Source organism: Lepus europaeus, chromosome 16, assembly GCF_033115175.1.
Source record: "Lepus europaeus isolate LE1 chromosome 16, mLepTim1.pri, whole genome shotgun sequence".
In the NCBI taxonomy this organism is placed as follows: Eukaryota; Metazoa; Chordata; class Mammalia; order Lagomorpha; family Leporidae; genus Lepus; species Lepus europaeus.
The window spans coordinates 61,603,376-61,628,899 of NC_084842.1; the positions used below are offsets into that span (position 1 = coordinate 61,603,376).

General features: G+C 37.9%; 1 protein-coding gene across 9 annotated transcripts in view; it reads left to right on the top strand.

The window, feature by feature from the left end:
- The window catches only part of ARAP2 (ArfGAP with RhoGAP domain, ankyrin repeat and PH domain 2), a 235,134-nt gene that overhangs the window by 45,512 nt on the left and 164,098 nt on the right, over window positions 1-25,524 (top strand). For all 9 annotated transcript variants that reach the window (XM_062213241.1, XM_062213242.1, XM_062213243.1 and 6 more), the window contains exons 8-11: window positions 4,056-4,234; window positions 19,629-19,744; window positions 21,702-21,901; window positions 25,392-25,477. In XM_062213241.1, coding sequence (XP_062069225.1) covers window positions 4,056-4,234; window positions 19,629-19,744; window positions 21,702-21,901; window positions 25,392-25,477 — 581 coding nt within the window. The remainder of the gene's footprint in view (window positions 1-4,055; window positions 4,235-19,628; window positions 19,745-21,701; window positions 21,902-25,391; window positions 25,478-25,524) is intronic.

The window sequence follows — 25,524 nt, forward strand, 5'->3', positions numbered from 1 at the left end:
TTGACTACAGTCATATTTTCAGTACAGTTGTCAGAGCTATTATTCAACAAGAAAGTCAGATCATGTTAGTCCACTTCAAAGGCCCACATTCTTTCCATCTTACTGAGAGTAAAGTGCTTATGATGTCCAGAGTCCCTCCATGGTGTGTCCCTGGTGTCTTTGTCCTCATTTCCTTCCATGCTTTCCCTGATCCATTGCCTTTCAACTACAGGAGCCTCTTGTTCATTGACTATGTGAAGTGTGCCATTCTGGGATTCTCCTCTCCTGGCCACCCTCCAGGCTTGCTCTATTTTTTGAATGTCCTTGAGGCTTCTGCTTAACCGTTCCCCTTTATGAGGTCTTTTCTACAACTTTCTATAAAATAGCACTCAGTATACTCTCCTCTTGTGCTTTATATTATCCCATTACTCCTGTCACTGTGAATATAGTATGTAGCTAAGTTCTTACGGCATTCTTCCTTTCACTAGAGTGCAAACACCAGGAGAGTAAGGGCTTCATATATCTTGTTCATTGCCCCATTACTGGTATCAGAATTGGTCCTGGAACATAGTGGCATTCAGTAAATATTTGTATGCATGAGTGGCTTTCAGTTTGAAGAACAGTACTGGTGTGTTACGCTTCCTTCTCTGATATTAATCATGGGTTACATTGAGGGGTCTGTAGTCATATCATAAATAATGGCCACATAAACTGTTAAATTATGCTTTCGGTGATTCACATGGCCCTTACGTAGTAATTTCTAGTATGATTAATCTTTTGTTACTAATGAATATGGCCACCACTAAACTAGTTAGTCTGGAAAGTATTCTCCCCTTCCTGTTTATTTTTAACCTCCTTTTTTTTTTTTTTTTTTTTTTTGACAGAGTGGATAGTGAGAGAGTGAGAGAGAGAGAGACAGAGAGAAAGGTCTTCCTTTTTGCCATTGGTTCACCCTTCAATGGCCGCTGCGGCCGGCGCATCGCGCTGATCTGAAGCCAGGAGCCAGGTGCTTCTCCTGGTCTCCCATGCGGGTGCAGGGCCCAAGCACTTGGGCCATCCTCCACTGCACTCCCAGGCCATAGCAGAGAACTGGCCTGGAAGAGGGACAACCGGGATAGAACCCGGTGTGCCGGCGCTGCAAGGCGGAGGATTAGCCTGTTAAGCCACAGTGCCGGCCTAACCTCCTTTTTTGATTCTTGTAATATAATCTAGCATTCCTGAAAATCTCAAGAACTGTATGAAATTTGATGAAAATGCTGTTGTCTTTTGTTTACATTCTAGCATAATCACAAGAAGCTGGCAGTTTAAGCACTTAGCTCTGTATCTCCTCTGCTCTCCTTTTTTCCCCCCAATCTGGAATGCCATTCTTGTAATAAAAGTACATTTAGGTCAGAGCCCATTTTCAGAAAGGGTTAGTACTTAGCTCAGTCCAAGACCAGGGTGGACATGCAGTAGGCAATTGTTATTGCAGAGGATAGAAATGTCTTGGTGTGAAGAGCAGAGGAAAGCTACATTGTATCTTGCCTTGCCTAAGACATTTATTCAAGAGGAAATCACGATTTGGTTTTGAACTTTGTGACTTACCAAAGCATGTTTCCCATGTCTGAGGATGCACATATCAGACAGCTGAATATAAATGACTCTTGTAATCTATTTTATTGTGTTTGGATTGTCTGTTCCTTTCTTCCTCTTGGCATTGGCTTGGATGGTTAAGCATAAACTGGATGTTACTATTAAATCTTGTTCTTATTCCTAACTGTTTACTTCCTGGTAGTGACTGAAACCCTCAGCAGCTAGGTAATTCTTCTAGGGTTTAAGGAAATGCTGTGTTGAGATGCAACCATTCAACCACAATATGAACTATATTTCAAACTCGGTGATGTATGTGGATTGACACAAGCCAACAAATGAAAACCTTTATATACCAATTACTCGGCAGAGATATCTTGTGTGAAAGTAGTGATCACAAGTAAGACCCAGGGTAGGTGGAAGGTCTGTTGCTGTGACTGAAAATGCAATTCATTATCATAGTGTCACCTGGATCTCTTTATGCAGACATAAAAGAGTAGAGTAGCTGCTGCATGCTGACATTGACTTAGCTACCTGAATCTTCTAGTTGATGATATGCAACAGTGCTAAGAAGTTTGGTAAATATTTCTTTCTGATATATGGTAACCTGTACCAGTTCCTTGGGATTATGAAACTTGCCATAAAGCATTCTTGAATGAGTTTTTAATACATACTTTGGCTTTGGTCAGTAAAAGATGCAACCAACCGTTGTGAATAATTTTGAAGTGGAGCAAGAATGAAGTTTAAAATTAAGACTTGTGAGAATAACTGGACTCATGTTTGAATGTGAGCAAGTCTAACACAGAGACATTTCTTTGCACAATGAAGTAATCCTGTGCAGACCTGTCTTTGAAGGATCTGAGAAATTGTCCAGTTTTCCATGATTAGACTGTGTTTACCTCTTACCGCTCCTTCTGTCTTTAAAAATTTTTTCTTACCTGAGAAAAATTGTTTTGTTTGTTCTTACCTTGATAACCACCTCTCCCATATTTTTTGGTAGGCATCTTCGAGCCTCGTATAGACAGTAACATCTCATGGTAGGCCCAGTTCTCCTTGTACCTTAAACATTTATCCACTTCCATGTGTTTTCTCTTGCGGGTTATCTTTGTTCACATGTTGCAATCAGTCTGCCTAGATGGTCATGCTGGGGCACTGAAATCTGAGGCAGTTTTGTTGATTAATTGGATCCTCCTATCTCCTATGGCCAGCGCATGCTGTCAAGCTACCTTTTCTTTATAGTAGATTTTTTTAAATGAACACCATCAAGCATATTCAATACATCAGCTCCTTCTTTACTCCTCTTAATGTCTTGATCCTTCATATGTTCATTTGTCCATTTTCATTGTACTTTAAGTCCCTTTTATTATTAATCTTAAAGCTTGCAGTTGGCATATTTGTCATAGTCTTGATTATACTAATCACTATTCTCTTTGCTTAGAATCCTGACATGGCTTCCTTGTGCCAAAATTCCTTAAAGAGGCAGTATAGATTTATTAGCCACATTTGCTTCCATTTTCTTACGAGTTCAAGAATTTATTATAAATAGATTCATCTCCAAGTTGGTCAGTTTCCCCTGCCTTTGTTCCTGTCTCATCTTCCTGCTCCCAGACTGAGGTTTTTTATCTTATTTATTTATTTTTTGAATTTCTGCTCCTCAAGAGCTGATAAAATACCTCTTTTATAATGGTGCCAAGAACAGTTGTGGGAGAGTTAAAACATGGGATTCTCCTTATTTTAATACTAACTTGCTATTTGACCTTCAGCAAATCACTTCCCTTGATTGAACTGATTCATATATTATTTGATGACATTTATAATATGACTCTGTGTTCAGTTCTAACTTGACTTAAAGCTTTGATTGCTCTTTGGGGACTAGATGAAATTCCTATGACTCTAATACAGTGTGTTGTGCATACTTGAAGGTCACTTGCTTTTGTGGAAGGAGTAGAAATCCAGGTTTTCATTAGCCAACAGAGATGCTATTGCTGGTTACTGTGGTGAGAGTAGGCATACTCAAATACATTAGGTGCCAAGTGCCTGATAGGGAGTAAGATTTTCTGGATATTTGAGAAACTGAATTGCCAAGTAGAGTCTGTTAATTGTTGAGTAGCCAAATGAGTTTAGGAGAGATAATCCAATCTTATGTCTATTATAAAAGAGTGCTTCTCAGATATTAACATGGATACAGATCAACTGGAGGTTTTTGTTGTTGTTGTTGTGTGTGTGTGTGTGTGTGTTTTTAAATACAGATTCTGATTCCTCAGATCTGGAATGGGGTCTGAGACTCTGCATTTCTAGTAGACTCTTAGGAGAAGCCAGTGATACTAATGGTACAACTAAATGGTATTCCTTTCCCCTCAGACTTTGGCCATTGTTGCTTACACTGAGATTTAGATCATGGTATGGAAAAGAACCTGTGAATGATCGATTGCAGAGAATAGATTCCTTGTTGACATTTCCATTTATATGTAATATAAATATTATATGTTTTTTTTCCCTGTTTTCAGAGGAGAGAAATGACTGGATCAGTATACTGTTAAATGCACTGAAAACACAGTCCCTTACCTCACAGTCTCAAGTGGTTGCTGCACCTGAGAAATGTGGATATCTTGAATTGAGAGGGTATAAAGCCAAAATTTATACTGTGCTAAGGGGAAACAGTGTGTGGCTTTGCAAAAATGAACAGGTAAGCTCTGTTACAGTAATTGCAAATTGTTGTTCTCTGGTTATTGTACCAGAACAAACTTTGTTAGAATTATTAGTATTTTTACTTATAGCTTATAGAGTCTTTTGTGGTGTTTTTTCCACTAAATGTAACAAATAAGAGTGCTTTTTGTTGGATTTTCTCAGTGCTGTGCTACTAGAGAAATGACAGGGGGCTGGCACTGTGGCATAGTAGGTTAAGCATCCGCCTGCGACACCAGCATCCCATGTGAGTGTTGGTTTAAGTCCTGGCTGCTCCATTTCTGACCCAGCTCCATACTGATGACTTGGGAAAGAAGTAGAGGATGGCCCAAGTGCTTTGGCCCCTGCACCAATGTGGGAGACCCGGAAAAGCTTCTGGCTTCGGATTGGCCCAACTCCAGCCGGTGTGGCCATTTGGGGAGTGAACCAGCAGATGGAAGACCCTTTTCTCTGTCTCTCCTTCTTTCTGTCTGTAACTCTGCTTCTCAAATAAATAAATAGATCTTTAAAAAAGTGTGTATATCAAATATGATGCTAGTTATGGCCTTTTTAAGAGACTAAGGAAATATAGTTGTTGAAATTAACTTTTGAAAACATTCATTAGTTGTTCTCTTATAAAACTAAATGAGAGAATATTTGAGAGCCAGTTAACCATTACTGCTGTTGATGAAAGAGGCCATGTTTTGCATGTGCTGTGCTGCTTTTATTTTTGCAATAAAAATTATAGAATGAGCACAGGTAGCATATTTGCTTTAGCCTACACATTCTGTTTTTTGTTTTTCTGAGCAGATGTGATGCTCGTAAAAAAGACTTGTTAGAGACAAATAAGATATAAATGTCCACACATATGTATACATATATATACACAGATATGTATATTTATGTACAAATGCATACATGCACACAGTCCTACAATATCATATATGCATAAGTAAAACATGCTTAGATTTGTGGGTTATTGCATTTGGTTGATTTAAAAAATGTTAGCAGAGAATTAAAATGTTTTATGAATACTGGGAAGTTGAAGTTTTACAGATCCTGTTAGTTTAAATTTTTTTTAAAGATTTATTTATTTATTTGACAGTCAGAGTTATACAGAGAGAATGAGAGACAGAGAGAGAGTGGGAGAGGTCTTCTGTTTGCTGGTTCACTCCCCAGTTTGCTGCAACAGCTGCAGCTGAGCCCATCTGAAGCCAGGAGCTTCTTCTGGGTCTCCCACATGGGTGCAGGGGCCCAAGGACTTGGGCCATCTTCCACTGCTTTCCCAGGACATAGCAGAGAGCTGGATCAGAAGTAGAGCAGCTGGGACTTGAACTGGCGCCCATATGGGATGCCAACACTGCAGGCAGCAGCTTTACTTGCTACGCCACAGCGCCAGCCCTGATATCCTGTTAGTTTCATTTCATTCTGTAAACTTTTCTTCTACTTCTTTGGTTTTTAATGTGTAGAAGAGAATTCTGTCTTTATTGTTTGAGGGAATAAGTTCTTGGTTTTTAATCTTTTAGAACATACTGGGTGCTTCCTAAATGTCAGATTAAATGTTGCACTTTGAATATCTGACATAAGATGAACTAATCTAATGATATTTTATATTGAGTTAATAATATGGTGAAATATAAAGACTGACATTTCATAACAAAAATAGAAGTATCAACTTAAAACAGTGTTTAAATATTACCTTTTAGATCTTTATCCAAGGTCTCCTCTTAACTTCACTCTGAACTTATTCATTATATTCTTTTGGATAAGATTTCTTTTTGGTTTTCTGTAGAAGGCATTGTTGAGCACTGTGGGTAAATTAAGAACTTGGGCAGTTAGTATATTCCTCAATAAGAGTGATACATAGCTTAACAATGTGTATGGACTAAGTATGGACATTTTCAGCCTGTGAAGTTAGATGATTAAAACTTCTCCTGGAATGGACATTAAAAATGAATTGTTTGTGTGTATCAGTATGGAAGTTAACTCTGCCAGATTAACTGACAGGTTCAATTTTGTTATTTTTTTTTTTACTTGCACAGGCCTGAGGGACTTCAAATTATAAGCTTTGTTGCTCATATTAGCTAGATTGTTTGATTGTTTTCTCTAGTTTTATTAACAGTTTTCTGCTTAGCAAAAGATATGGAATGATATCCTTAATATTAGTGATAGAGCATAAAAAACATTGTGATGATTACCATTTGTTGAGTAATAGGCACTGGTTTACTTAATTTATAAACATTTCCTGTTAAACTTCCCTAGGGAGATACTCTGATCTGTGTTTTATAGAGGAGGAAAGTGAAGATAAGGGAATTTGGGCATTAGAGTACTTTACGCAGACTTGAAATTAAAACCAGAACTTGATGGCTATACGCCTAACTTCTAACCACTGTAACAATCTGCCTTTTTCTTTAAGATTAATTTATTTATTTCAAAGGCAGAGTGACAGAGAAAAAGAGACAGATCTTCTGTCTACTTGTTCACTGTCCAAATGTCCACTGTAGTTAGACCTAAAGCCAGGAGCAGGAACCCCATCTATCACCCCTGTGTATAGCGGGGACCCAAGCACTTGGGCCATCTTCCACTACTTTCCCAGGCTCATTGGCAGAGAGCTGGATCAGAAGTGGAGCAGCTGAGACTAGGGGTGGCACTTTGGTATGGAATGCTGGCATCTCAAGTGGTGTCTTACCCACTGCTCCCCAACCATCTACCTTTTGAAAATTTAGTTTGGAAAGAACTTTTCAGACTTGTGAACTTTTATAAATAGCCTAAGAATTGCTTCCTTGGATAATTTAGGTGCCTAGGAGTTTCATTGTGCACATGCAATAAGCATATGCTGTCAGGCACTCAGAAAATGCCACGTGACTGAAAAGAATGTAAGTCTTGTCTTCCAGGAGAAAAAGTCAGAGAAGACCGGCATTTGTGGTGGATGGTGAAGTTGTAGATTGTGCAGAAGCACTTCTGTGTGTACAACTAATGCATATAAATATCAAAATGTTAAGACTGGACCCCTGTTTTTTGATGCATAAACATATTTTCGATGTAGGCAATTTCAATTCCTTTTCTGTGCATTAACATGCCTATAAATGTGCCTTAAAATTATATATTACTGCTTGTATATGTGTTGTTTTTTTGTTTGTTTTTTTGTTGCTTCATCTCATATGGAATCAGGTTTCAAGGGGCTTGGTCTTGAATCAGATCTTTAAGACCTGTCTGTCTTGAGTGGATTAAGCAGGTCTTCTTTGTTCAGGTCCTGGCACACCACTCCAGCTTTGTGTGTGTTCATATTCTGGTACACACCATTTTCTCCATAGGAGAGTTATCCATTGGTTGTTCTCGCAGAGTAGCACAGGTTGTGTTATGAACCTGGTGGTATCTTTAGTAAGGAATCTTCCCTTTGACTACAGAGAGCTTTATGCCAGTGGAGGAACCAATCTGTGTTTTAGGAAAAATACTGAATGATAGTAAAATAGTTTGATGCTGCATCTAAAAGTTTCTTAGAGTCTCTCACTGTTGTTATGCCTTTCAAGCAGATAAAAATAAATAAATCGCCATTTAGTAGGAAAAAGGGGCAGGTATAGTGACACATGGGTTAAACTGCTGCTAAGGATGTCTGCATCGCTATCTGAGTACTGGCTGGAGTCCCAGCTGCTCTGCTTCCCACCCAGCTTCCTACTAGTGTATTCTCAGAGGCGGCAGATGATGGCCCAAGTACTTGGGTTCCTGCCACCTAGGTCACTGACCTGGTTGGAGTTCTTGGCTCCTGGTTTTAGCTTGGTACTGCCTGACTGTTGCAGGCATCTTGGAGTAAACCCACAGATGGAAGAGTGCTGTCATGCTCTCCGGCTTGCTCTCTTGCCCATGCTTTCTCTTCCCTTCTCCCTTCCAAGTAGACGAAACATTTTAGAAGTTACAGATACACACAGAATAATCTTCTGTGTTTTTCAAAGGCAACTGAAAAATAATCTATTCCTCAGAAAAATATGAGATACTTGATTTGAACTTCTGTATCTTAATTTGCATTGGATCTAATTCAGTGTTATGCAACAAAGTTTGTTTTTATTCATTTTTTAAGATTTATTTTTACTTATTTGAAAGGGTGACATGGAGAGAGAGAGAGAAAGATACAGAGAGACCTTCTATCCTCTGATTCACTCACCAAATGGGTGCAAATGTAGGGGCTGAGCCTGGCCAAAACCCCTATATCAGCTCCATGCAAGTCCCCACGTGGGTGGCAGGGATCCAGGTTCTTGGACCATCTACCAGTACTTCCCATGTTTTTATTTTTTTTTAAAGATTTATTTATTTATTTGAAAGGCAGAGTTACAGAGAGACAGAGGCAGAGTGAGAGAGAGAGAGAGAGAGCGAGAGAGAGATAGCTTCCATCCACTGGTTCACTCCCCCAGATGACCGCAACAGCCTGAGCTGTGCCGATCTGAAGCCAGGAGCTAGGAGCTTCCTTCAGCCTCCCCTGTGGGTGGCAGGGGTCCAACTTCTTGGACCATCTTCCACTGCTTCCCCGGGAGCATTAATGAGCACTTGGACTGGAAGCAGAGGAGCTGATACTCCAACCAGCGCTCATATTGGAGTCTGGCTCTGAAGGCTGTGGCTTAACCAGCTATGCCACAATGACAGCTCCCATGTTGTTTTTATTTATTTATTTAAAGACATTTACTTATTTATTTGAGAGGCAGAGTTACAGAGAGACAGAGAGAGAGAGAGAGGTCTTCCATCCGCTGGTTCACTCCCAGATGACCTCAACGGCCAGAGCTGTGCAGATCTGAAGCCAGGAGCCTGGAGCTTCCTCCAGGTCTCCCACGTGGGTGCAGGGGTCCAAGGACTTTGGGCCATCTTTTACTACTTTGCCTGGCCATAGCAGAGAGCTGGATCAGAAGTGGAGCAGCTGGGACTCAAACCGGTGTCCATATGGGATGTTGGCACTGCAGGCGGCAGCTTTACCCATTAGGCCACAGCACCCGCCCCATGTTTTTATTTTAAAACATTGCTTTTAATACCCACATAAATTAACAGTATGAACAGATTGGGAAAGAGAAAAATTGACCTACCCTACCCTATCAAAGGAACTGTAGTTTTCGTGGCTCTAGTGTACACATAGTTCTACTGATTAAGGTAGTCAGTTTAATGGTACACAGACAGTGGGTGGAGCTGGAAGGGCAGCTGTTACAGCATGTGTTGGAGAGTTATTAAAGAGGAGCTTACATTTCCCACGAGGAAGATGAGACTGGGAGGTGCAGTTAGGGGTTTTTTCCTTGCTTTGCCGCTCTTGGGTTTAGGCAATTAACTAATCACTGTAAATTTCAGTGGCATCATCTGAAGAAGGAAGGTGGACTGCCATCTCAGTTGCATATTAAAATTTCAGGCATCTGGACTTCTCCAGACCTGCTGACTTAGAATTCTGGGAATAGGGTGTTGTAGCTGCATTCACACCCCAGGTGATTCAAGGAGGGGAAATAAAAAAGCCATGCATTGAGAAACAATGCTTTGAGGTTGTTTACTTTATCCTAAGGGATAACCTTACAGATAGAGAGATCAGACTATTTTTAGTGATGGGAAATGTTTAAAAACAACTAGGAGTGACATTAATGAGATCAGTGTTTCTATAGTTCATCTTTCAACTTAGAGTCCTGAACCTCCTTCCCCAATTGAACATTTTGAAACATTTAAATGAAGACAAACTTCAATGGAAAGTTAAGAAAATCATTATTAGTAGTAAACTACTTTAAAACTTTGAAAAACTGTTACTAAAAATTATGTATAATTCTAAACTAATTTATAGCTACTTTTTTGGCTAAGAGCTTAATTTTTATGTGCAATTTTAATTTTCACTTCATAAAACCTGTCTTAGCAGTTTAATTCCTTTATGTTAACATAGGCTTTTATTACCAGAATACGCCTTATTGGAAGAATTTTTAAAAACCTTATTTGCAAATTCTACATGAGGGAAAAGAGTATGAAAGTTGTTGGAGATATTTTTGATGTTACCATTCATAAATCTGTGTCTGGAAAATCTTAATTATGCAGATTATTGCATACTTTCTAGAACTTTTTCTTTGCTTCTAACAAATGTCCATAACATTTCATGTCAAGCCTTCCTTCTAACATATTTTTAGTAATTCGTTCCCTTTTATTGTACCTGTTTCTTCTATCAAATTAAACACTTTTCAAAAATTAAAAGTTATTAGAAGACAGTCCTCATTAATGCCTTCAGTTTGTTTAAAATTCCTTCTCTCTTTTTAAATTTTGTCTTTTAGGATATTTCGAACAATAAAGAAAATTACAGAGTTCAATGGGCACACAGATTCAAGTTTTTAACATTTTACTTTATTTGCTTCATATGTAAACATTTTATACATACACACACAGTGTTTCTTATTTTTAAGGATAGTAAGTGGGATGTTAGTTTGCAGTTCTTGTTGACAGTTTGCTGACTCGTCTAAACTTTCTGAGTAATATACCCAGTGAGGGTATATCAGGAACTTTTGCATTTCCCAGTTGCTTGGTTTAAAAGTTCATTTTTTTTTCATTCCTTTCTTTCATTAGTAGAGTGTAGGAGCTGAAACCTGAAGTTACTGTTGCTTGATTAGGAGAAATGGTTTATGGGATATTTTCTTAGCTATTACCTTAGGCATTTATTTATTTATTACCATAGATGTTTATTTTTTTCTTTGTCCGGGTAGGCTTTAAGAAGAAGTAGAAAAGAAATATGAAGAGATTTGTTAGAAAGGAAAATGGAACAATAGAAATGGGCACTAAAATTCGTATATAATTACCCTGTTGCAAAATCCTGTAGTGCTCTTTCTGTGTAAATTGAATGTCATCTTTGTGTATTTAGCACCATGTCATGATCTCACCCTTTTTAGTTATTCTGTATTTTCTTGTGTTTCTTGATTCTTCTTATGTTGTATACACCTGCAGTGTGTTATAATTATGGCAGCTTTGCCGCATTATTACTTCTATTTTGTATAAAATGAGTTGTATAATTCTGTTTTTATAGGTTACACGGAAGTTGTTATGTGTCCAGGCTCATCTTTCCATTTAACAAATGTTTAGTTAGCACTTTACCGTTTCTGGGTGCTGCTTTAGGTGCTGAGGCCCGCTGGTGACCCATGAAATCTCTATTGAAATCTATTTCCAAGATCTTTCTGAATAGGGTAACACATGGTCATGTGTAAAATAAATGAGATGTCTGGTAGTATACTGCAGGTAGCCTTCTCTTCCTGTTTTACTTTGGTGTGAATTCCTTTGATTTTCTTAAACAGTTGTTCACATTTAAAATACTGATAGCTGAATAAATATCAGTTGCTTTTTAATCTTGAAACTATTGACAGTTATAATTTTTACATTTCCAAAGTTGTATAAATGTTTACTTGCTGCTGTGTCTTTAGGAGTGTCCAGGCAAGAAGCTGTTGCTCAATAAACATATGTGCTTGCTGAATTAATGGTTGTTTGCAGCCGTTTTTCTTGAACTGCATTTTTTTTTTTTTTACAAAATTTACTCATTTTTTTTTTTTTACTCTGAGTTCTGTTTACTTATTTGGACTTTTTTGTCTTTCTCATCAGTTTTTTCAAGGTTTTGTATAATAAAGAGATTAATCATCATGCCATGTTTTCTAAGTTCTTCAGCATTTTTTGGCCAGGTTTTTGGTTAGTTTTTCTGGTGCAGAAATTTTGTTTATGAATTAAACTTTTTAAATCAGCTCAAGACATATATTTTCTATGTTTTGAAACTATTTTCTAAATTATTTACTTTGCAATGATATGGATACAGTATATAAGCTAGTATTCTTAAATTTTTAGTGAAATAATCAAACACAAGCCTACACTGAAATATATAAATATAGTTATATATGTGACATTACTAGTTGAATGAAATTTCTGCAAATGAACATGAACAACATTTAAGAGAATTGTCCTTGGTTTCCATTTGTTATGATGTCCTGACAGCCAGTCTCCATATTTCCCTGATGAATTTTTAAAATATCAAGTTAATATTAGTGGATTCGTTACAACCAGCTGTCTTACTTTGTGGGTCTGGATATCCATTTAATGATAATTGCAGCACTGAGTTTCTAACGACATAAACTGTTGATTAAACTTTCCCAAATCAGAGTATAACAAGAGGCTCATGCCCCTTCATTTTCCAACATAATGTACCCTGGTGTTCTGGCATGGGAATGAAACACTAATAGAATTTAAATAGACCTCACAGGGCTCTGGGTCATGTGGCACAGAAGAAGCTACGGGATGTAGGTGGTGGCCTCAGATTCTCTGGTTCTGATTCTGGCCAAACTCTGCATCTGGTGCTTCCCAGGAAGCCTGGCGCCAGTGTCACACAAAGCCACATCTGTTTTCCACAAATGTTTAAGCACTGAGTCCCTAAATTCCTGGCATGGAATCCTGGCAACCAGCATTTCCCAAATAGGTTTGAGATTTCAGCAGATTTGGGGTTAAAAAATCCTTCCTTCAATTTCTGTGTTGGAATCAAACTTTCCACTTTGCTCTTTATACCCATGGTTTCGAAATGTAGTTTTCACCCGAATCTGTGCTTCAGACCATATAAAGAAGCTAATTTAATATCTTGGTGAATATTTGGCATCAATTCTACCAGAATGTTTAAAATGGAATCATTGATGTGAATTGTTTCAGTCATTAAGAATAACATGGAAGTATTTTACTGAAGGTAAATGTTTTGCTTAAATCCCTCAAGTAGAGTGTTTTTAAGTTGCCGCAGGCCCTTCCTGTGTGCAATTTCATGTAGTTGTTAGTGCTATATAAGGTAGATATCGTTCTGTTTTCTTAAGTGAACACTGACGTCTACATAAATTGATAAACTAGGCTTACTGACAGGGAGTGGCTCAGCCAAGATTCTCCCCCAGATCTGAGCTCCAGTACTTGCTGTGTTTCACCTCCTTTGCAGCATCCAGATTTGTTAAGCTAAGCATGGCTGCTCTTACATTAGAACTGGTGGAGGGATTCATGCTTTCTGGGATCCCACATTCTATCACAGCAAATTAAATGTAAAATATTGCTCACTCCAGAATCTAGTTTTAGCTTTATACTTTCTATAATATTGTAGTTCTGTCCACTGAACCTCTGCACTACTGTCTTTTCAATACCATTTATAGCATTTTAAAGCCTGGTTGTGCCTGACTCATGCCTATTTCTCAGAATGAGAATAGAGCTGATAATTAGGTTGTAATTAATGGGTAATTTATTTTTAACTTTCTTTAATGGTTTGTGTTCACATTCCATTCCATTTTTAAAAGTTATGCCTACTAGTTATTTTTGAACATGTATTTTCTTGTAATTAACTTTTTAATAGGTAATGCATTCAGTTGGCTTTAAATCCAAAAGATTTAAAAGACAAAATTTAGGAAATAATAACAGTTAGTTGTCCTGTCCTTTGAGTGTTTGGGCTGCATTGACTTCATCCACACCAAAGTGATCATGTGGATAACTTGTTATCCCTACTTAGCAAAATAGTGAACTGAAGCAGGAGAGATGAACCTGAACATTAAGATGGTCTGGGTTTTGTGCATTGACCCAGCAAGTGTCTCCGCCTTTGGAAAGCCTTTTATGAACACAACTCTCTTTCCAGGGCTGGATTCAGTACTTCCCTCTCTGCCAGACCTTTTGTGTCTCATTCCCTCCTAAGACTGTAAGCATTCCCAGGACAGGTGCTCTTTCATGCTGTTGTGTAAGCTCAAAACTTAGCACAGTTTCTGACACACACTAGATATTTAATAAATACAATGTTGCTAGTACTAACTTTTCTGGAGGTTCTGCCTACTCAGAGAATCACATGAACATTTATAAGTATTTATAAATTTCAGAGCAGCATACAAATAAACATTCAAAAAATTGGGGACGCACTAATGCTTCATGAAGATGGTTGTTTTAAACCTCTGGATACAGAAGGTTTGTACTGAGGACAAAGACAGTTTTAGCAGTCTAACAAGCATTTTGTCCTGGACTGCTTATTTTTAATCAGTAGTATTAATGATTTGGAATTTTTTATATATTCTGATTGAATGCTCTTTCTTTTATTCAACAGAAGGCAGACAGAAGTGTTTATGTCCTGATATTTAAAGATTGCAGATTCATACTGTCTAAATTTTGCAACTGGGTCTGCTATCTAAGATGATTCAGTGCTGGCCACATATGAGAGTCACAGGGATATCAATTAAAGATTCTTAGATTCTGCCCTCAGTCTCAGGGTGGGAAGACATTCCATAGGTAATTTTGATGAATGTGTAGGAATGAGAGTCTGTGTTCTAAATACTGTCTGAAAAACATGGCTTAATGTCACTAATAATATTTTTAATAGAAAATGCACTTGTTTCATATTTAATAGCTCTCAAGAGCACTGACATTTATTTTGTAACTCTGGTGTATATTTTACAGTCAATTTGTGCTGGTGAGCACTGTGGATACTCTAATTATTCAAAACCATATGGCCATGGCAAGCAGCTGATGAATGGGATACAATTTTCGAGGCTAAAAAAAAAAATCATCTTTGCTGTGCATGGGAGAAATTTGGGGCATGGAGTTGGCCCTTACTTATTTTAACAGAAATTACAGCTTTCTATGTGGACATTTCATGACTTGCTTGTAGAGATGAGGGCCCATCTATTCAGGCTGCAGCCTTGATGAGTCTCATCTGTTTCCATAAAAGGTTGTCATCCTTGCCATCTGCTAGTCTGATGGTGAGAGTTTTAGGAGCCTCTGCCCCTAGTAACTTAACAGTACTTGCAGGTCAGGCCCCCATCACAGAATATAAGCTGGGATGGCCTGATATCCAGCTCTTGTCAAAAGCCTCATTATGGAGAATTGTTTGAAGGACATAAAGTCCAAGTATTTTATTCTGGAGTTTATCCCTGTTCAAGGTGAGCTATCAGAAAGCTGTTTTAAAGATATCTGTCTCACTGCTCCTACCGTTTCTTCCTATACAAAAGAGAGCTTGGGTTCCGTGTCCCAAGCACGGTGGGGTGGGGGTGGGAGGTTAATGCAAGAATTACATTATCTATGAGGAGCATTGGTATGGATAGCTGGGAATTTGTTTCTTTTAATTTAATAAGTAGTCATGAATGCAGCCCTGTACTGAAATGCTACATCGTATTAAATGTGGCACCTTAGAAAAGTATGATTTTCCGTCCCTTCTTATAGATCCTATTAAGTATACGAAGTGGAAGTGTATTACTCCTGTTCTTTCTCAGCACTCAACATTTCTCTGCATCTTTTATGTTAAGATTCTCACTTTCTGAGTTGTTTCCCCTAACAAAATGAGCCACTTGTTCTTTATCAGAAAAGAAATAATATTTAATTGATGATTTTTTTATAAATAAGTCATTTCCTTCTTCTAAATAAAAACTTCTATATTTAAAAATAAAGCAAAGTAGGGTTTCCCACAGGTTGTGACAATAAATACCTGTATGAGTTGAGGGGCATTTGTTCTAAGATCATTTAACTTCATTTATTTTATCACTTAGGAATATATTACTGTTAAACAACAAAAGCCTAAAGGATGGGTGAAATAGATATTTATTTAAACAAATCTGTATAGGCAGAAGAAAGTTGACACTACAAGGGGATGGAGTTCTTTGTATCGTTTTCTCACTCTGAAATGAAAATTTGTCCTGAGATGTCACATCTCAAGGATTCTAAACTTCTAAAGCAGCCTCTGTACTTGTAGAAGTTATTTTCAAAGAAGATAGAAAGTATCTTCCTCTTAGCTTATTCTGGTATCTTTGTGACCAAAACTAAAACTGTGACACCTGACCACTCTTAAGGGTAAGGGAGTTGGGAAAACAGCACTTGCAGCCCATACAGCCGGAGAGATAAAGTGAGGAGACAGCTGCACTGCTTCTTTCACAATTACTAAGAATAGACCAGCAGTTCTTACAAATTACACAGAAAGAGAGGCAGAGAGAGAGAGAGAGAAAGAGAGAGGTCTTCATCTGATGATTCACTCTCCAACTGACTGTGATGGCTGAAGCTGCTCTGATCCAAAGCCAGGATCCAGGAGCTTCTTCCAGGTCTCCCACATGGGTGCAAAGGCCCAAGGACTTGGGCCATCTTCTACTGTTTTCTCAGGCCATAGCTGGGAGCGAGATCGGAAGTGGAGCAGCCAGGTCTTGAACCGGCGCCCATATGGGATGCCAGCACTTCAGGCCTGAGCGTTAACCCGCTGTGCCACAGTGCCAGCCCTGGCAGTGACCTAATTTTTAAGGTTATGTCTTCTCTTATAAGTAAGTTATGGCTAAATACTTTTGAGGCCATGTGAAGATACTATAATTCCTACAAGTTCTAATCCAGTGGATTTAAGATCTTCTGATGAACTTTGCCTGCCTCAATTACAAAGTGATGAGATTATTTATCTAATAAGTCAAATTCCCAAAATCTTGCTAATAGGTAATATATTGTAAACTTTGATGCTTTAAGAATGAAGATTCTTTGTAGCCTTTTGAACTGTCACCAGTCTTCATAAGAGATGAACAAAACGGCTATAGATGTTAAGGAAAAGGCAGTTTTCTACCTAAGTAACATTCCAGGAGTCTTAAGTGTCACTGAAGGAACAGGAAAGTAATAAAATATTGAGAATGAGATAAAATTGTATACTTCATAAAATAAATAATTCTTTTGTATAAGAGCAAAAGAGAAAAATGGTGACAGAGCAGAAGTAATGCCATGTCACAGAACAAAAAGAAGCTTGGGTTCAGTGTGTAAGTTTTCCCTTTGAGCCACCCTTTCCCCAGCTTTGTACATAAACAGTAATTATGCTGAGCTCACGGTGTCACTTGGCTCTCCCACATGGAAACCCTTTGACATGGTGAAATTTAACTGATGATTTACTTTACTGAGTAGATGAGAGTGAATATAGTGCCCACGTCTGAAAGCAGGCCATGAGCAGTTCAGTATTTGTGGCCTGGTCAATTTATCTGTTATGTGACAGAAACCTATATTTATCAACAGCCCTATGCTAAGGTTGGAATGATACACACACACACTAGCTTGTATTGAAAGGGGTGACCAAAATGGGAGAAGCATTCTCAATCTATCTTCTAATGAATTATTACTTCTAATGATTTAATGATATATATATATATATATATACATATATATATGTGTGTGTGTGTGTGTAAAGTAAAATTTGGTAGAATTTTTTTTTGTAGAATCTTTACTTAGTATATACTAAATCGATCTTCTGTATATAAAGAGAATTGGAAATGAAAAAAAAAAACTGGTGTTAAATTGGAAATGGCATAGAAAATTAATTAATTTAAAAAAATATTATGTAGGATCTCTGTCTTTAATGTGCTGCACACTGTTATTTAATGCTATAACTAGTACTCCAACAGTATTTTTTTCACTTTGTGTTGCGATATGGGGGCAAACTATTGAAATCTTTACTTAATATATACTAAACTGATCTTCTGTATATAAAGAGAATTGAAAATGAATCTTGATGTGAATGGAAGGGGAGAGGGAGTGGGAAAGGGGAGGGTTGCAGGTGGGAGGGAAGTTATGGGAGGGGGGAAGCCATTGTAATCCATAAGCTGTACTTTGGAAATTTATATTCATTAAATAAAAGCTTAATAAATGAAAAAAAAATTAAAAAAAGAATTTTCTGTATTTTAGAAAATATTGTAGTGTTTTTTAAGATTTTTTTTTTTAGTTTTCAATTTCTTTTTTTTTATTTAGTAAATATAAATTTCCAAAGTACAGTTTATGGATTACAATGGCTCCCCCCCCCATAATTTCCCTCCCACTTGCACCCCCCCATCTCCCGCTCCCTCTCCCATTCCATTCACATCAAGATTCATTTTCAATTCTCTTTATATACAGAAGATCGATTTAGTATATACTAAGTAAAGATTTCATCAGTTTGCACCCACATGTAAACACAAAGTGTAAAATACTGTTTCAGTACTAGTTATAGCATTACTTCACATTGGACAACACATTAAGGACAGATCCCACATGAGATGTAAGTACACATGATTCCTGTTGTTGACTTAACAATTTGACACTCTGTTTATGGCGTGAGTAATCTCCCTAGGCTCTAGTCATGAGTTGCCAAGGCTATGGAAGCCTTTTGAGTTTGCCAACTTTGATCTTATTCCAACAGGGTCATAATCAAAGTGGAAGTTCTCTCCTCCCTTCGGAGAAAGGTACCGCCTTCTTTGATGGCCCCGTTCTTTCCACTGGGATCTCACTCGCAGAGATATTTCATTTAGGTCTTCTTCTTCTTCTTCTTCTTTTTTTTTTTTTTCCCCAGAGTGTCTTGGCTTTCCATGCCTAAAATACTCTCATGGGCTCTTCAGCCATATCTGAATGCCTTAAGGGCTGATTCTGAGGCCAGAGTGCTATTTAGGACATCTGCCATTCTAGGAGTCTGCTGTGTATCCTGTTTTCCATGATGGATTGTTCTCTCCCTTTTTGATTCTATCAGTTAGTATTAGCAGACACTAGTTTTGTTTGTGTGATCCCTTTGACTCTTAGACCTATTAGTGTGATCAATTGTGAACTGAAGTTGATCACATGGACTAGTGATATGGCATTGGTACATGCCACCTTGATGGGATTGTATTGGAATCCTCTGGCATGTTTCTAACTCCACCATTTGGGGCAAGTCCAATTGAGGATGTCCCAAGTTATACATCTCCTCCCTCTCTTATTCCCAAGAGATTTATTTATTTGAAAGAGTTACACAGAGAGAGGAGAGGCAGAGAGAGGTCTTTCATCCGATGGTTAACTCCCCAATTGTCCGCGATGGTCGGAGCTGCACTGATCTGAAGCCAGGAGCCAAGAGCATCTTCCAGGTCTCCCAAGCGGGTGCAGGGATCCAAGGACTTGGGCCACCTTCTACTGCTTTCTCAGGCCAAAGCAGAGAGCTCCACCGGAAGTGGAGCAGCCAGGTCTCGAACCGGTGTCCATATGGGATGCTGGTGCTTCAGGCCAGGGCATAAACCTGCTGCAGTACAGTGCTGGCCCCAAATATTGTAGTTTCAAAATCCATTTTTTAAAATGATTTATTTATTTTGGAAGTCAGTTATAGAGAGATGGGAGAGACACAGAGATCTTCCATCCTCTGTGTCTCTCCCCAGTTGGTCACAACTGCCTGGGCTGTGACAGGCCAAAGCCTGAATCCAGGAGCTTCATTCAGTTCTCCTCCATGGGTGGTAGGGACCCAAACTCTTGGCCTTCCTCTGCTGCTTTTCCCATGCCTCCAGCAGGGAGCTGGATTGGAAGTGAAGCTGCTGGCACAGGAACTGATGTCATATGGAATGCTCATGTCAGAGGCAGTGGCTTTATTTACCCTTTATGCTACAATGTAGGCTCCCAAATACATTTTTTAAAATTATTTTCTTTGTGTGTGTTTTTCTTCAAACTAGGATTTTAAAAGTGGATTGGGTATCACCATCATTCCTATGAATGTAGCAAATGTAAAGCAAGTGGACAGAACTGTAAAACAATCTTTTGAAATAATTACTCCCTATAGGAGTTTCAGGTAAGCTATTTTTAAACATTTTATGTTTGTGTAACTACAGGAAAGTTTGGGCAATCCAATTTTAGATTGCTAGTGGTGACTATATCTCTTTATAGGACATTTATTTTCTTTCTTTTCCATATTGTTTAATTTATTATCCAGCATATTAAAACACCTTTTAAAAGTGACCTGAATAACCTGCAGAGAGATTTAGCACATGAAATTTGAATTGTTTCTAAACTCACTGTTACCTCTTCTTAGTAGACTTGGTGACTGTTTTAATTTTTTATTAATAAATATGTGACAAATTCCTTCACATTTCTATGGAAGTAAATAAAAAAGAATGCTGCATTATCTTTAAGTTATATTATTATTTACCTTTTCTTGGGCTAATCACATAAAATCCCTTCTTTAATATCAACCTTACTACAGCGGTCCATATGATTTCTTTCAGGGATTCCCAACTTAGAATTATACTGATTTTAATGGATCTCATAGCACTTGCTGATTCAAATATTTTAACATTTTCTTATATGTCTTGTGATAGCTATTTAGTAATAGCATCATTATGACAGCAAACCAGAAAATTTAAAGTACTTAATATATTTTAATGACCTACCATAGCTTCCACAGCTTTAGTATACAGAATAGAAATAAGTCCTCTCTTTTGAGTTCAACTGCATTAATTCATTTGTCACAAACAGTGAACATACTGCAACGGTGTGCAGGTCAGAGGTAATTATTCTATGACTAACAATGAAGTAACAGTTTTAAAAAAATACCACCACATCTGTGTTTATTTTTGTCTGTCGGATTATATCCATTGGCCAAAGTTTGGAGAAAGAAATGAACATGTAAAGCATAATGAGCTGTATTTTTCACATGTGCAGATTCTGGCCTTAAATGAAACTTTGAGGAGAACTGGAAACCACGAAGGGTTTTGTCAACATTATAGAAACAATGAAATCATAGAGTATTTCAGAAATGTAGTCTGTCTCAGCCATTCATTAACTCTATAGTTTATGTAACCATCATTAGAATATGTTAGTTCATTATACCAGAGTACTTTTTGAAGTATTTTGGAAAATGCATACTATCAATAAATGATACAGGGGTTTTAAAACTTTGTGCAACAAAGGAAACATCTTTTAAGTCCATTTTTCCATGAGCTTTCCTAAATATTGTCATATTTTAAGGAATGTTTATCTTTAGGCTTGGACATTTTAGTGTGAATAATCATTTTTTGGGACACTGAGTGTATTACCACAGCACATTCCTTAGCACATTGTAAGTGCTCAGTAAATATTTCTTGAAGGCATGAAGTGGTATTTTAATCTTTTATCCATTTAATTAAGCACCCAATGCATACTCAGAATCAGAATGCATCTGAATATGCCTAAAAATGAGTTAGAAATCTGTTAGAATAGTAACCACTTAAAACTTTTCTGGTTTCTCAGTCTCTTAAAGCCATCTGGATGTTCTTCTAATTAAAAAAAAAAAAAAGGAATATTTTTAAGTCTGAAAAAAAAATCAGTTTCTGGTGGGTGTTTTTGATATTTAGTTTTTGACTCTTGTGGCCCAATTAGTTAGCAAAATATTGCAATAATCCTGAAACTATGGCAATATGGCAATCTCTTATTGATTTATTGTTTTATAGTCATTGCTGTGAAAATGTGGCCTCTCATTTAAGCTTTTGACCTAGCAAGGCAACTTTTTATGTCCTGGTCAGAAGAATGTGTGTGTTAATTTTGGTTTAAGATATGTAAACAAAGTCATAAGCAATGTGAAAAACTAAAAGGAAAAAGAAAAGATTTGTTAAATTAGATGATTTTTAACAGGAAAGAACCCCAAACTGCCTGGAAGGCATACTTTTCTGCTGCTGTTTAATTTGTGAGTGAAATGAATATGCAAACTGAGCTTACTGCTTAATTGGCCTTTACAAGCGAGATCAATAATGCAGAAACGTTAATTGTTTCAGCTTTACAGCAGAGTCTGAAAAAGAGAAACAAGACTGGATTGAAGCTGTGCAGCAATCGATAGCAGAAACTCTCTCTGATTATGAAGTAGCCGAGAAGATTTGGTTCAATGAGTCCAACAGGAGCTGTGCAGATTGTAAAGCCCCGGATCCTGACTGGGCATCCATCAATCTCTGTGTTGTCATCTGTAAGAAGTGTGCAGGTAATTAGTGCTAAGTTATGCTCATCACTGCTTTGTGGCAGATTGGCCCTGAATGTTCATTGTTGTCTTCTATAATGTGTTCTAACTAATGGCTGTGAATAGTAAAGTCAGAGCAAGCTTATTCTCTTTAAATCAAATTCAAAGCCATAATTTTAAATTTCTGCATGACTCACATGTAAAAATTGCTTTTTAGGCATGTAATCATATTTTCTGCCTACTCGCCCATGTATTATTTTTTATTTTAGTCTTTTAAGATTTTATTTATTTATTTGGAAGGTAGAGTTATAAAGCAAGAGGAAAAGATAGAGAAAGATCTTCTGGTTTTAAATGGCTACAACAGTCAGGGCTGGGCCAGGCTGAAGCCAGGAGCCTAGAATTCTATCCGGGTTGCCCACATAGGTGGCAGGGGCCCACACATTTGGGCCCTCTTCTGCTGCTTTCTCGGGTGCATTAACGGAGAGCTAGATTTGAAGTGGCGTAGCTGGGACTCAAACCACACAGGTAGGATGCTGGCATTGGGGTGCTTAACCCACTATGCCACTACTACCACCTTCACGTATGATTTTCTAAAACATTGTTGAATTTTTTAGATTTTATAATACAACCTGATAAAGCTTAAATCTTTGCATAAAGATTTAGCCATTTTTTCCCATTTTTTTGTAAGACATATTTTTCATATCAAGATGGTTCTACATTCTAAACATCGTATACCAGTTTTGGTATCTTTCATGATAAGAGTACTTATGTAGAACCAAGTCAACACAGTAGTGACTTCTGAAAACAACCAGAATCATGACTGCTTTCTTTTTATTTTGACCTTATATCTGCCTACCTAACATCTCAATGTGTTTGGAAACTCAAATGAGTATTCACGTGATTTGAGAGAAGTGGACCCCAGCTTAAGTATGTTGCTAGAGGCCTTAGAGAAAGTTCCAGTAGAACCATACACAGTGCCTCCTGTTTACTAATGAACAATTCACCTACAACACCATCTGCTGTGCTTGTCTGGAGAATTAAAAAGACATAAGACATGGCATTGTCTCCATAAATACATAAATAGAAGTTATAGTAGAGTCAAGTACAAGACTCAACTTTCAATGAGAGACCATAGATGAGGATTTTCTAATTTAGTTGAAGCAAAGCCAAGGAATTGTGCAGTCATTATAATTGCTCAAAACAAAATTTTTATAGATCTCTATTCTCCATTTCTTATCCTACTAAGATAAATTTCTTCACCAGCTAATTAACAGCATCAGCTCATCACCTTCCACTTTGCATTTTGCCATCCTTTCCCTTCTCTGGCCTTGTTGAAGGGAACAGTCCTGGTGTGGTCTCAGGCCGCTGCTGTCTTTCCACTCCCTTTCTCCCCTCCCCTGAGGAGCTTCATCCCATCACAGCTCTCTCTCCTCTAAGTATTCAAAAATGATTTCTTCTATTTCCTCCTATGAACTTGCTTATGTCTGTCTTGTTGACACGAGTGAGCTTCCTAAAATCCTTTTGTTCCTCCCTGGTTGTCATTCACTGCCCTTTTTTGCTTTCACAGATAGAATCCTTTCAATAGTAGTGATCCACAGAGATTTTCTTGATTTCTTTAACTCGGTTTCTCTTCAACCTGCTGTAGCCATCTTTTCTCTCCAGCAAAAATGTTTTCATCACACTTACAATGTACGTTACTTTCAGTTTCTGTCTTTCTGGCCTTTTCAGCCGTATTTGAGACCCTTGACAGGCATGTTTCTCTCTGACCTCCCTCCTCCCTCTCTTTCTGAGCTCCCCCTCTCTGTGAGTGTGCACTGATGACCACCATCATTTTTAGGGTGCTTTTCCTCTTTATGCTCTGAAGACTGCGTGCCACCATAGGTTATGCTCAGCTCTGTTTCACCATGCTGTACCTGAGCCATGTTATCACTTGAGTTCAAGCAGATGATTCTCACTCTATTGGACACGAAGCTCGTGTAATTAATCTACGTCCTAGCATCTCTCAACAATGACATGAAGCCGCTGCCTTCAGCCCATTTCCTTAAAAGCACACATTTTCAAGCATTCCCCACTTTGGGCACAAGCAGTACTGCCTGTCCTACACTCAAGTCTGAAACTGAGAGCCACTCTTGACTTTTCTATGTTCCCTAAAGCCCTCTAAGTTTCACTAGTTTCATCTTCTCATTATCTCCATCTCTCTCCTCTCCCTTTAGTTTCTTCTGCCTGGATTCAGAGTCTGTTCTTTCTTGATGAACTATTGTTGCTGTCCCTTTTCTGTCTTCCTACAGGTTTCCAGTTTTCTCATTCGTGGTATACCTTTAAATGGTCTTGTGAAATGCAAACCTATGCAAATCCCTGCCTTCAGAATTCTAGGCCTTGGTGTTTTGAGTAGTTTCCACCACAGAAGAGTAAAGGAAAGAACTTCTTGCCTACATAGAGGGAGGAATGAATCCTCACTGCTCATATGACAACTGATTTGTAAGATAGATCAGGGAACATGCCCTGTGTATCTGTTTTCCCCTCTTCTCAGCTTTAAAAGCATTAGACATGAGCCTGCTTGCCCAGGAATAACTATGATTTGTATAGAATTATTGAATTAATGGTAATAGAACACTGGGCTCTTACTCCCCAGTGTATCTCTTTTTTTCTTTTTTACTTATTTTTTTTTTGAAAGGCAGAGACCGAGAGAGGTAGAGAGAGAGAGAGATCTTTCAGTTGACCTCATCTGCTGGTTTACTCCCCAAATGTCCATAACAGTCAGGGCTTAGCCAGGCACAAAACTAGGAGCTGGAAGTTAAATCCAGGTGTCCCTCATGGGTGGCAGGTACTCAGCTACTTAAGCTGTCTCCTGCACTCTCCCAGGGTGTGCATTACCAAGTATCTGGAATTGGGAGTGTAGCCAGAATTGGAATCTGGGTACTCAAGGATGGGAAGTAGATGTTCCAGGTGGTATATAAGTCCTTGGGCTGAATACCAACCCCGAGGTTGTATTTTTACAAACACGTTTGTTAGAGTTGTAGCTGGTTAGTGAAGGAACATACCTGGGATTATATATACATATATATGGGATTTCAACAAATACATTTAAAATGCATGAGTTAAATAAACCCATTATAGAGGGTTGTCAGTAACCTGTGATTTCTGATTACCAAATGAGGAAAAATGTAAACATATGTATGTATACACATGCACATACATGCAGACTTGTACATAATCATCCATTTGTATCTAATATGATAATGTTCTTTTAAAATTGCTGTTTTTATGTCAATTCAGGGAAGACAATTTCTTGTCTTTGTGACTGGTGGTGATTTCTGCATAATTTATCACTGCTACTCCTACTGGTATTGGAAAAGTGAATATTGGTGTTTTAAGTTGAGAAGATATATTCACACATACAAATATACATATATATATATATACATACATACATATATACTAGTTTTTAAAGAAAAAGTTAAAGTCTAAATTGAAATGGAATACTTTGTTTTTTTTTTTTTTTTTTAAACTTTAGGACAGCATAGATCCTTGGGACCAAAGGATTCTAAGGTTAGGAGTCTAAAAATGGATGCCAGCATTTGGAGTAATGAACTGATCGAGGTGAGTCCTACTAACTGGCTGTGGCTGCTCAGGCTGGGGAGGAGGAA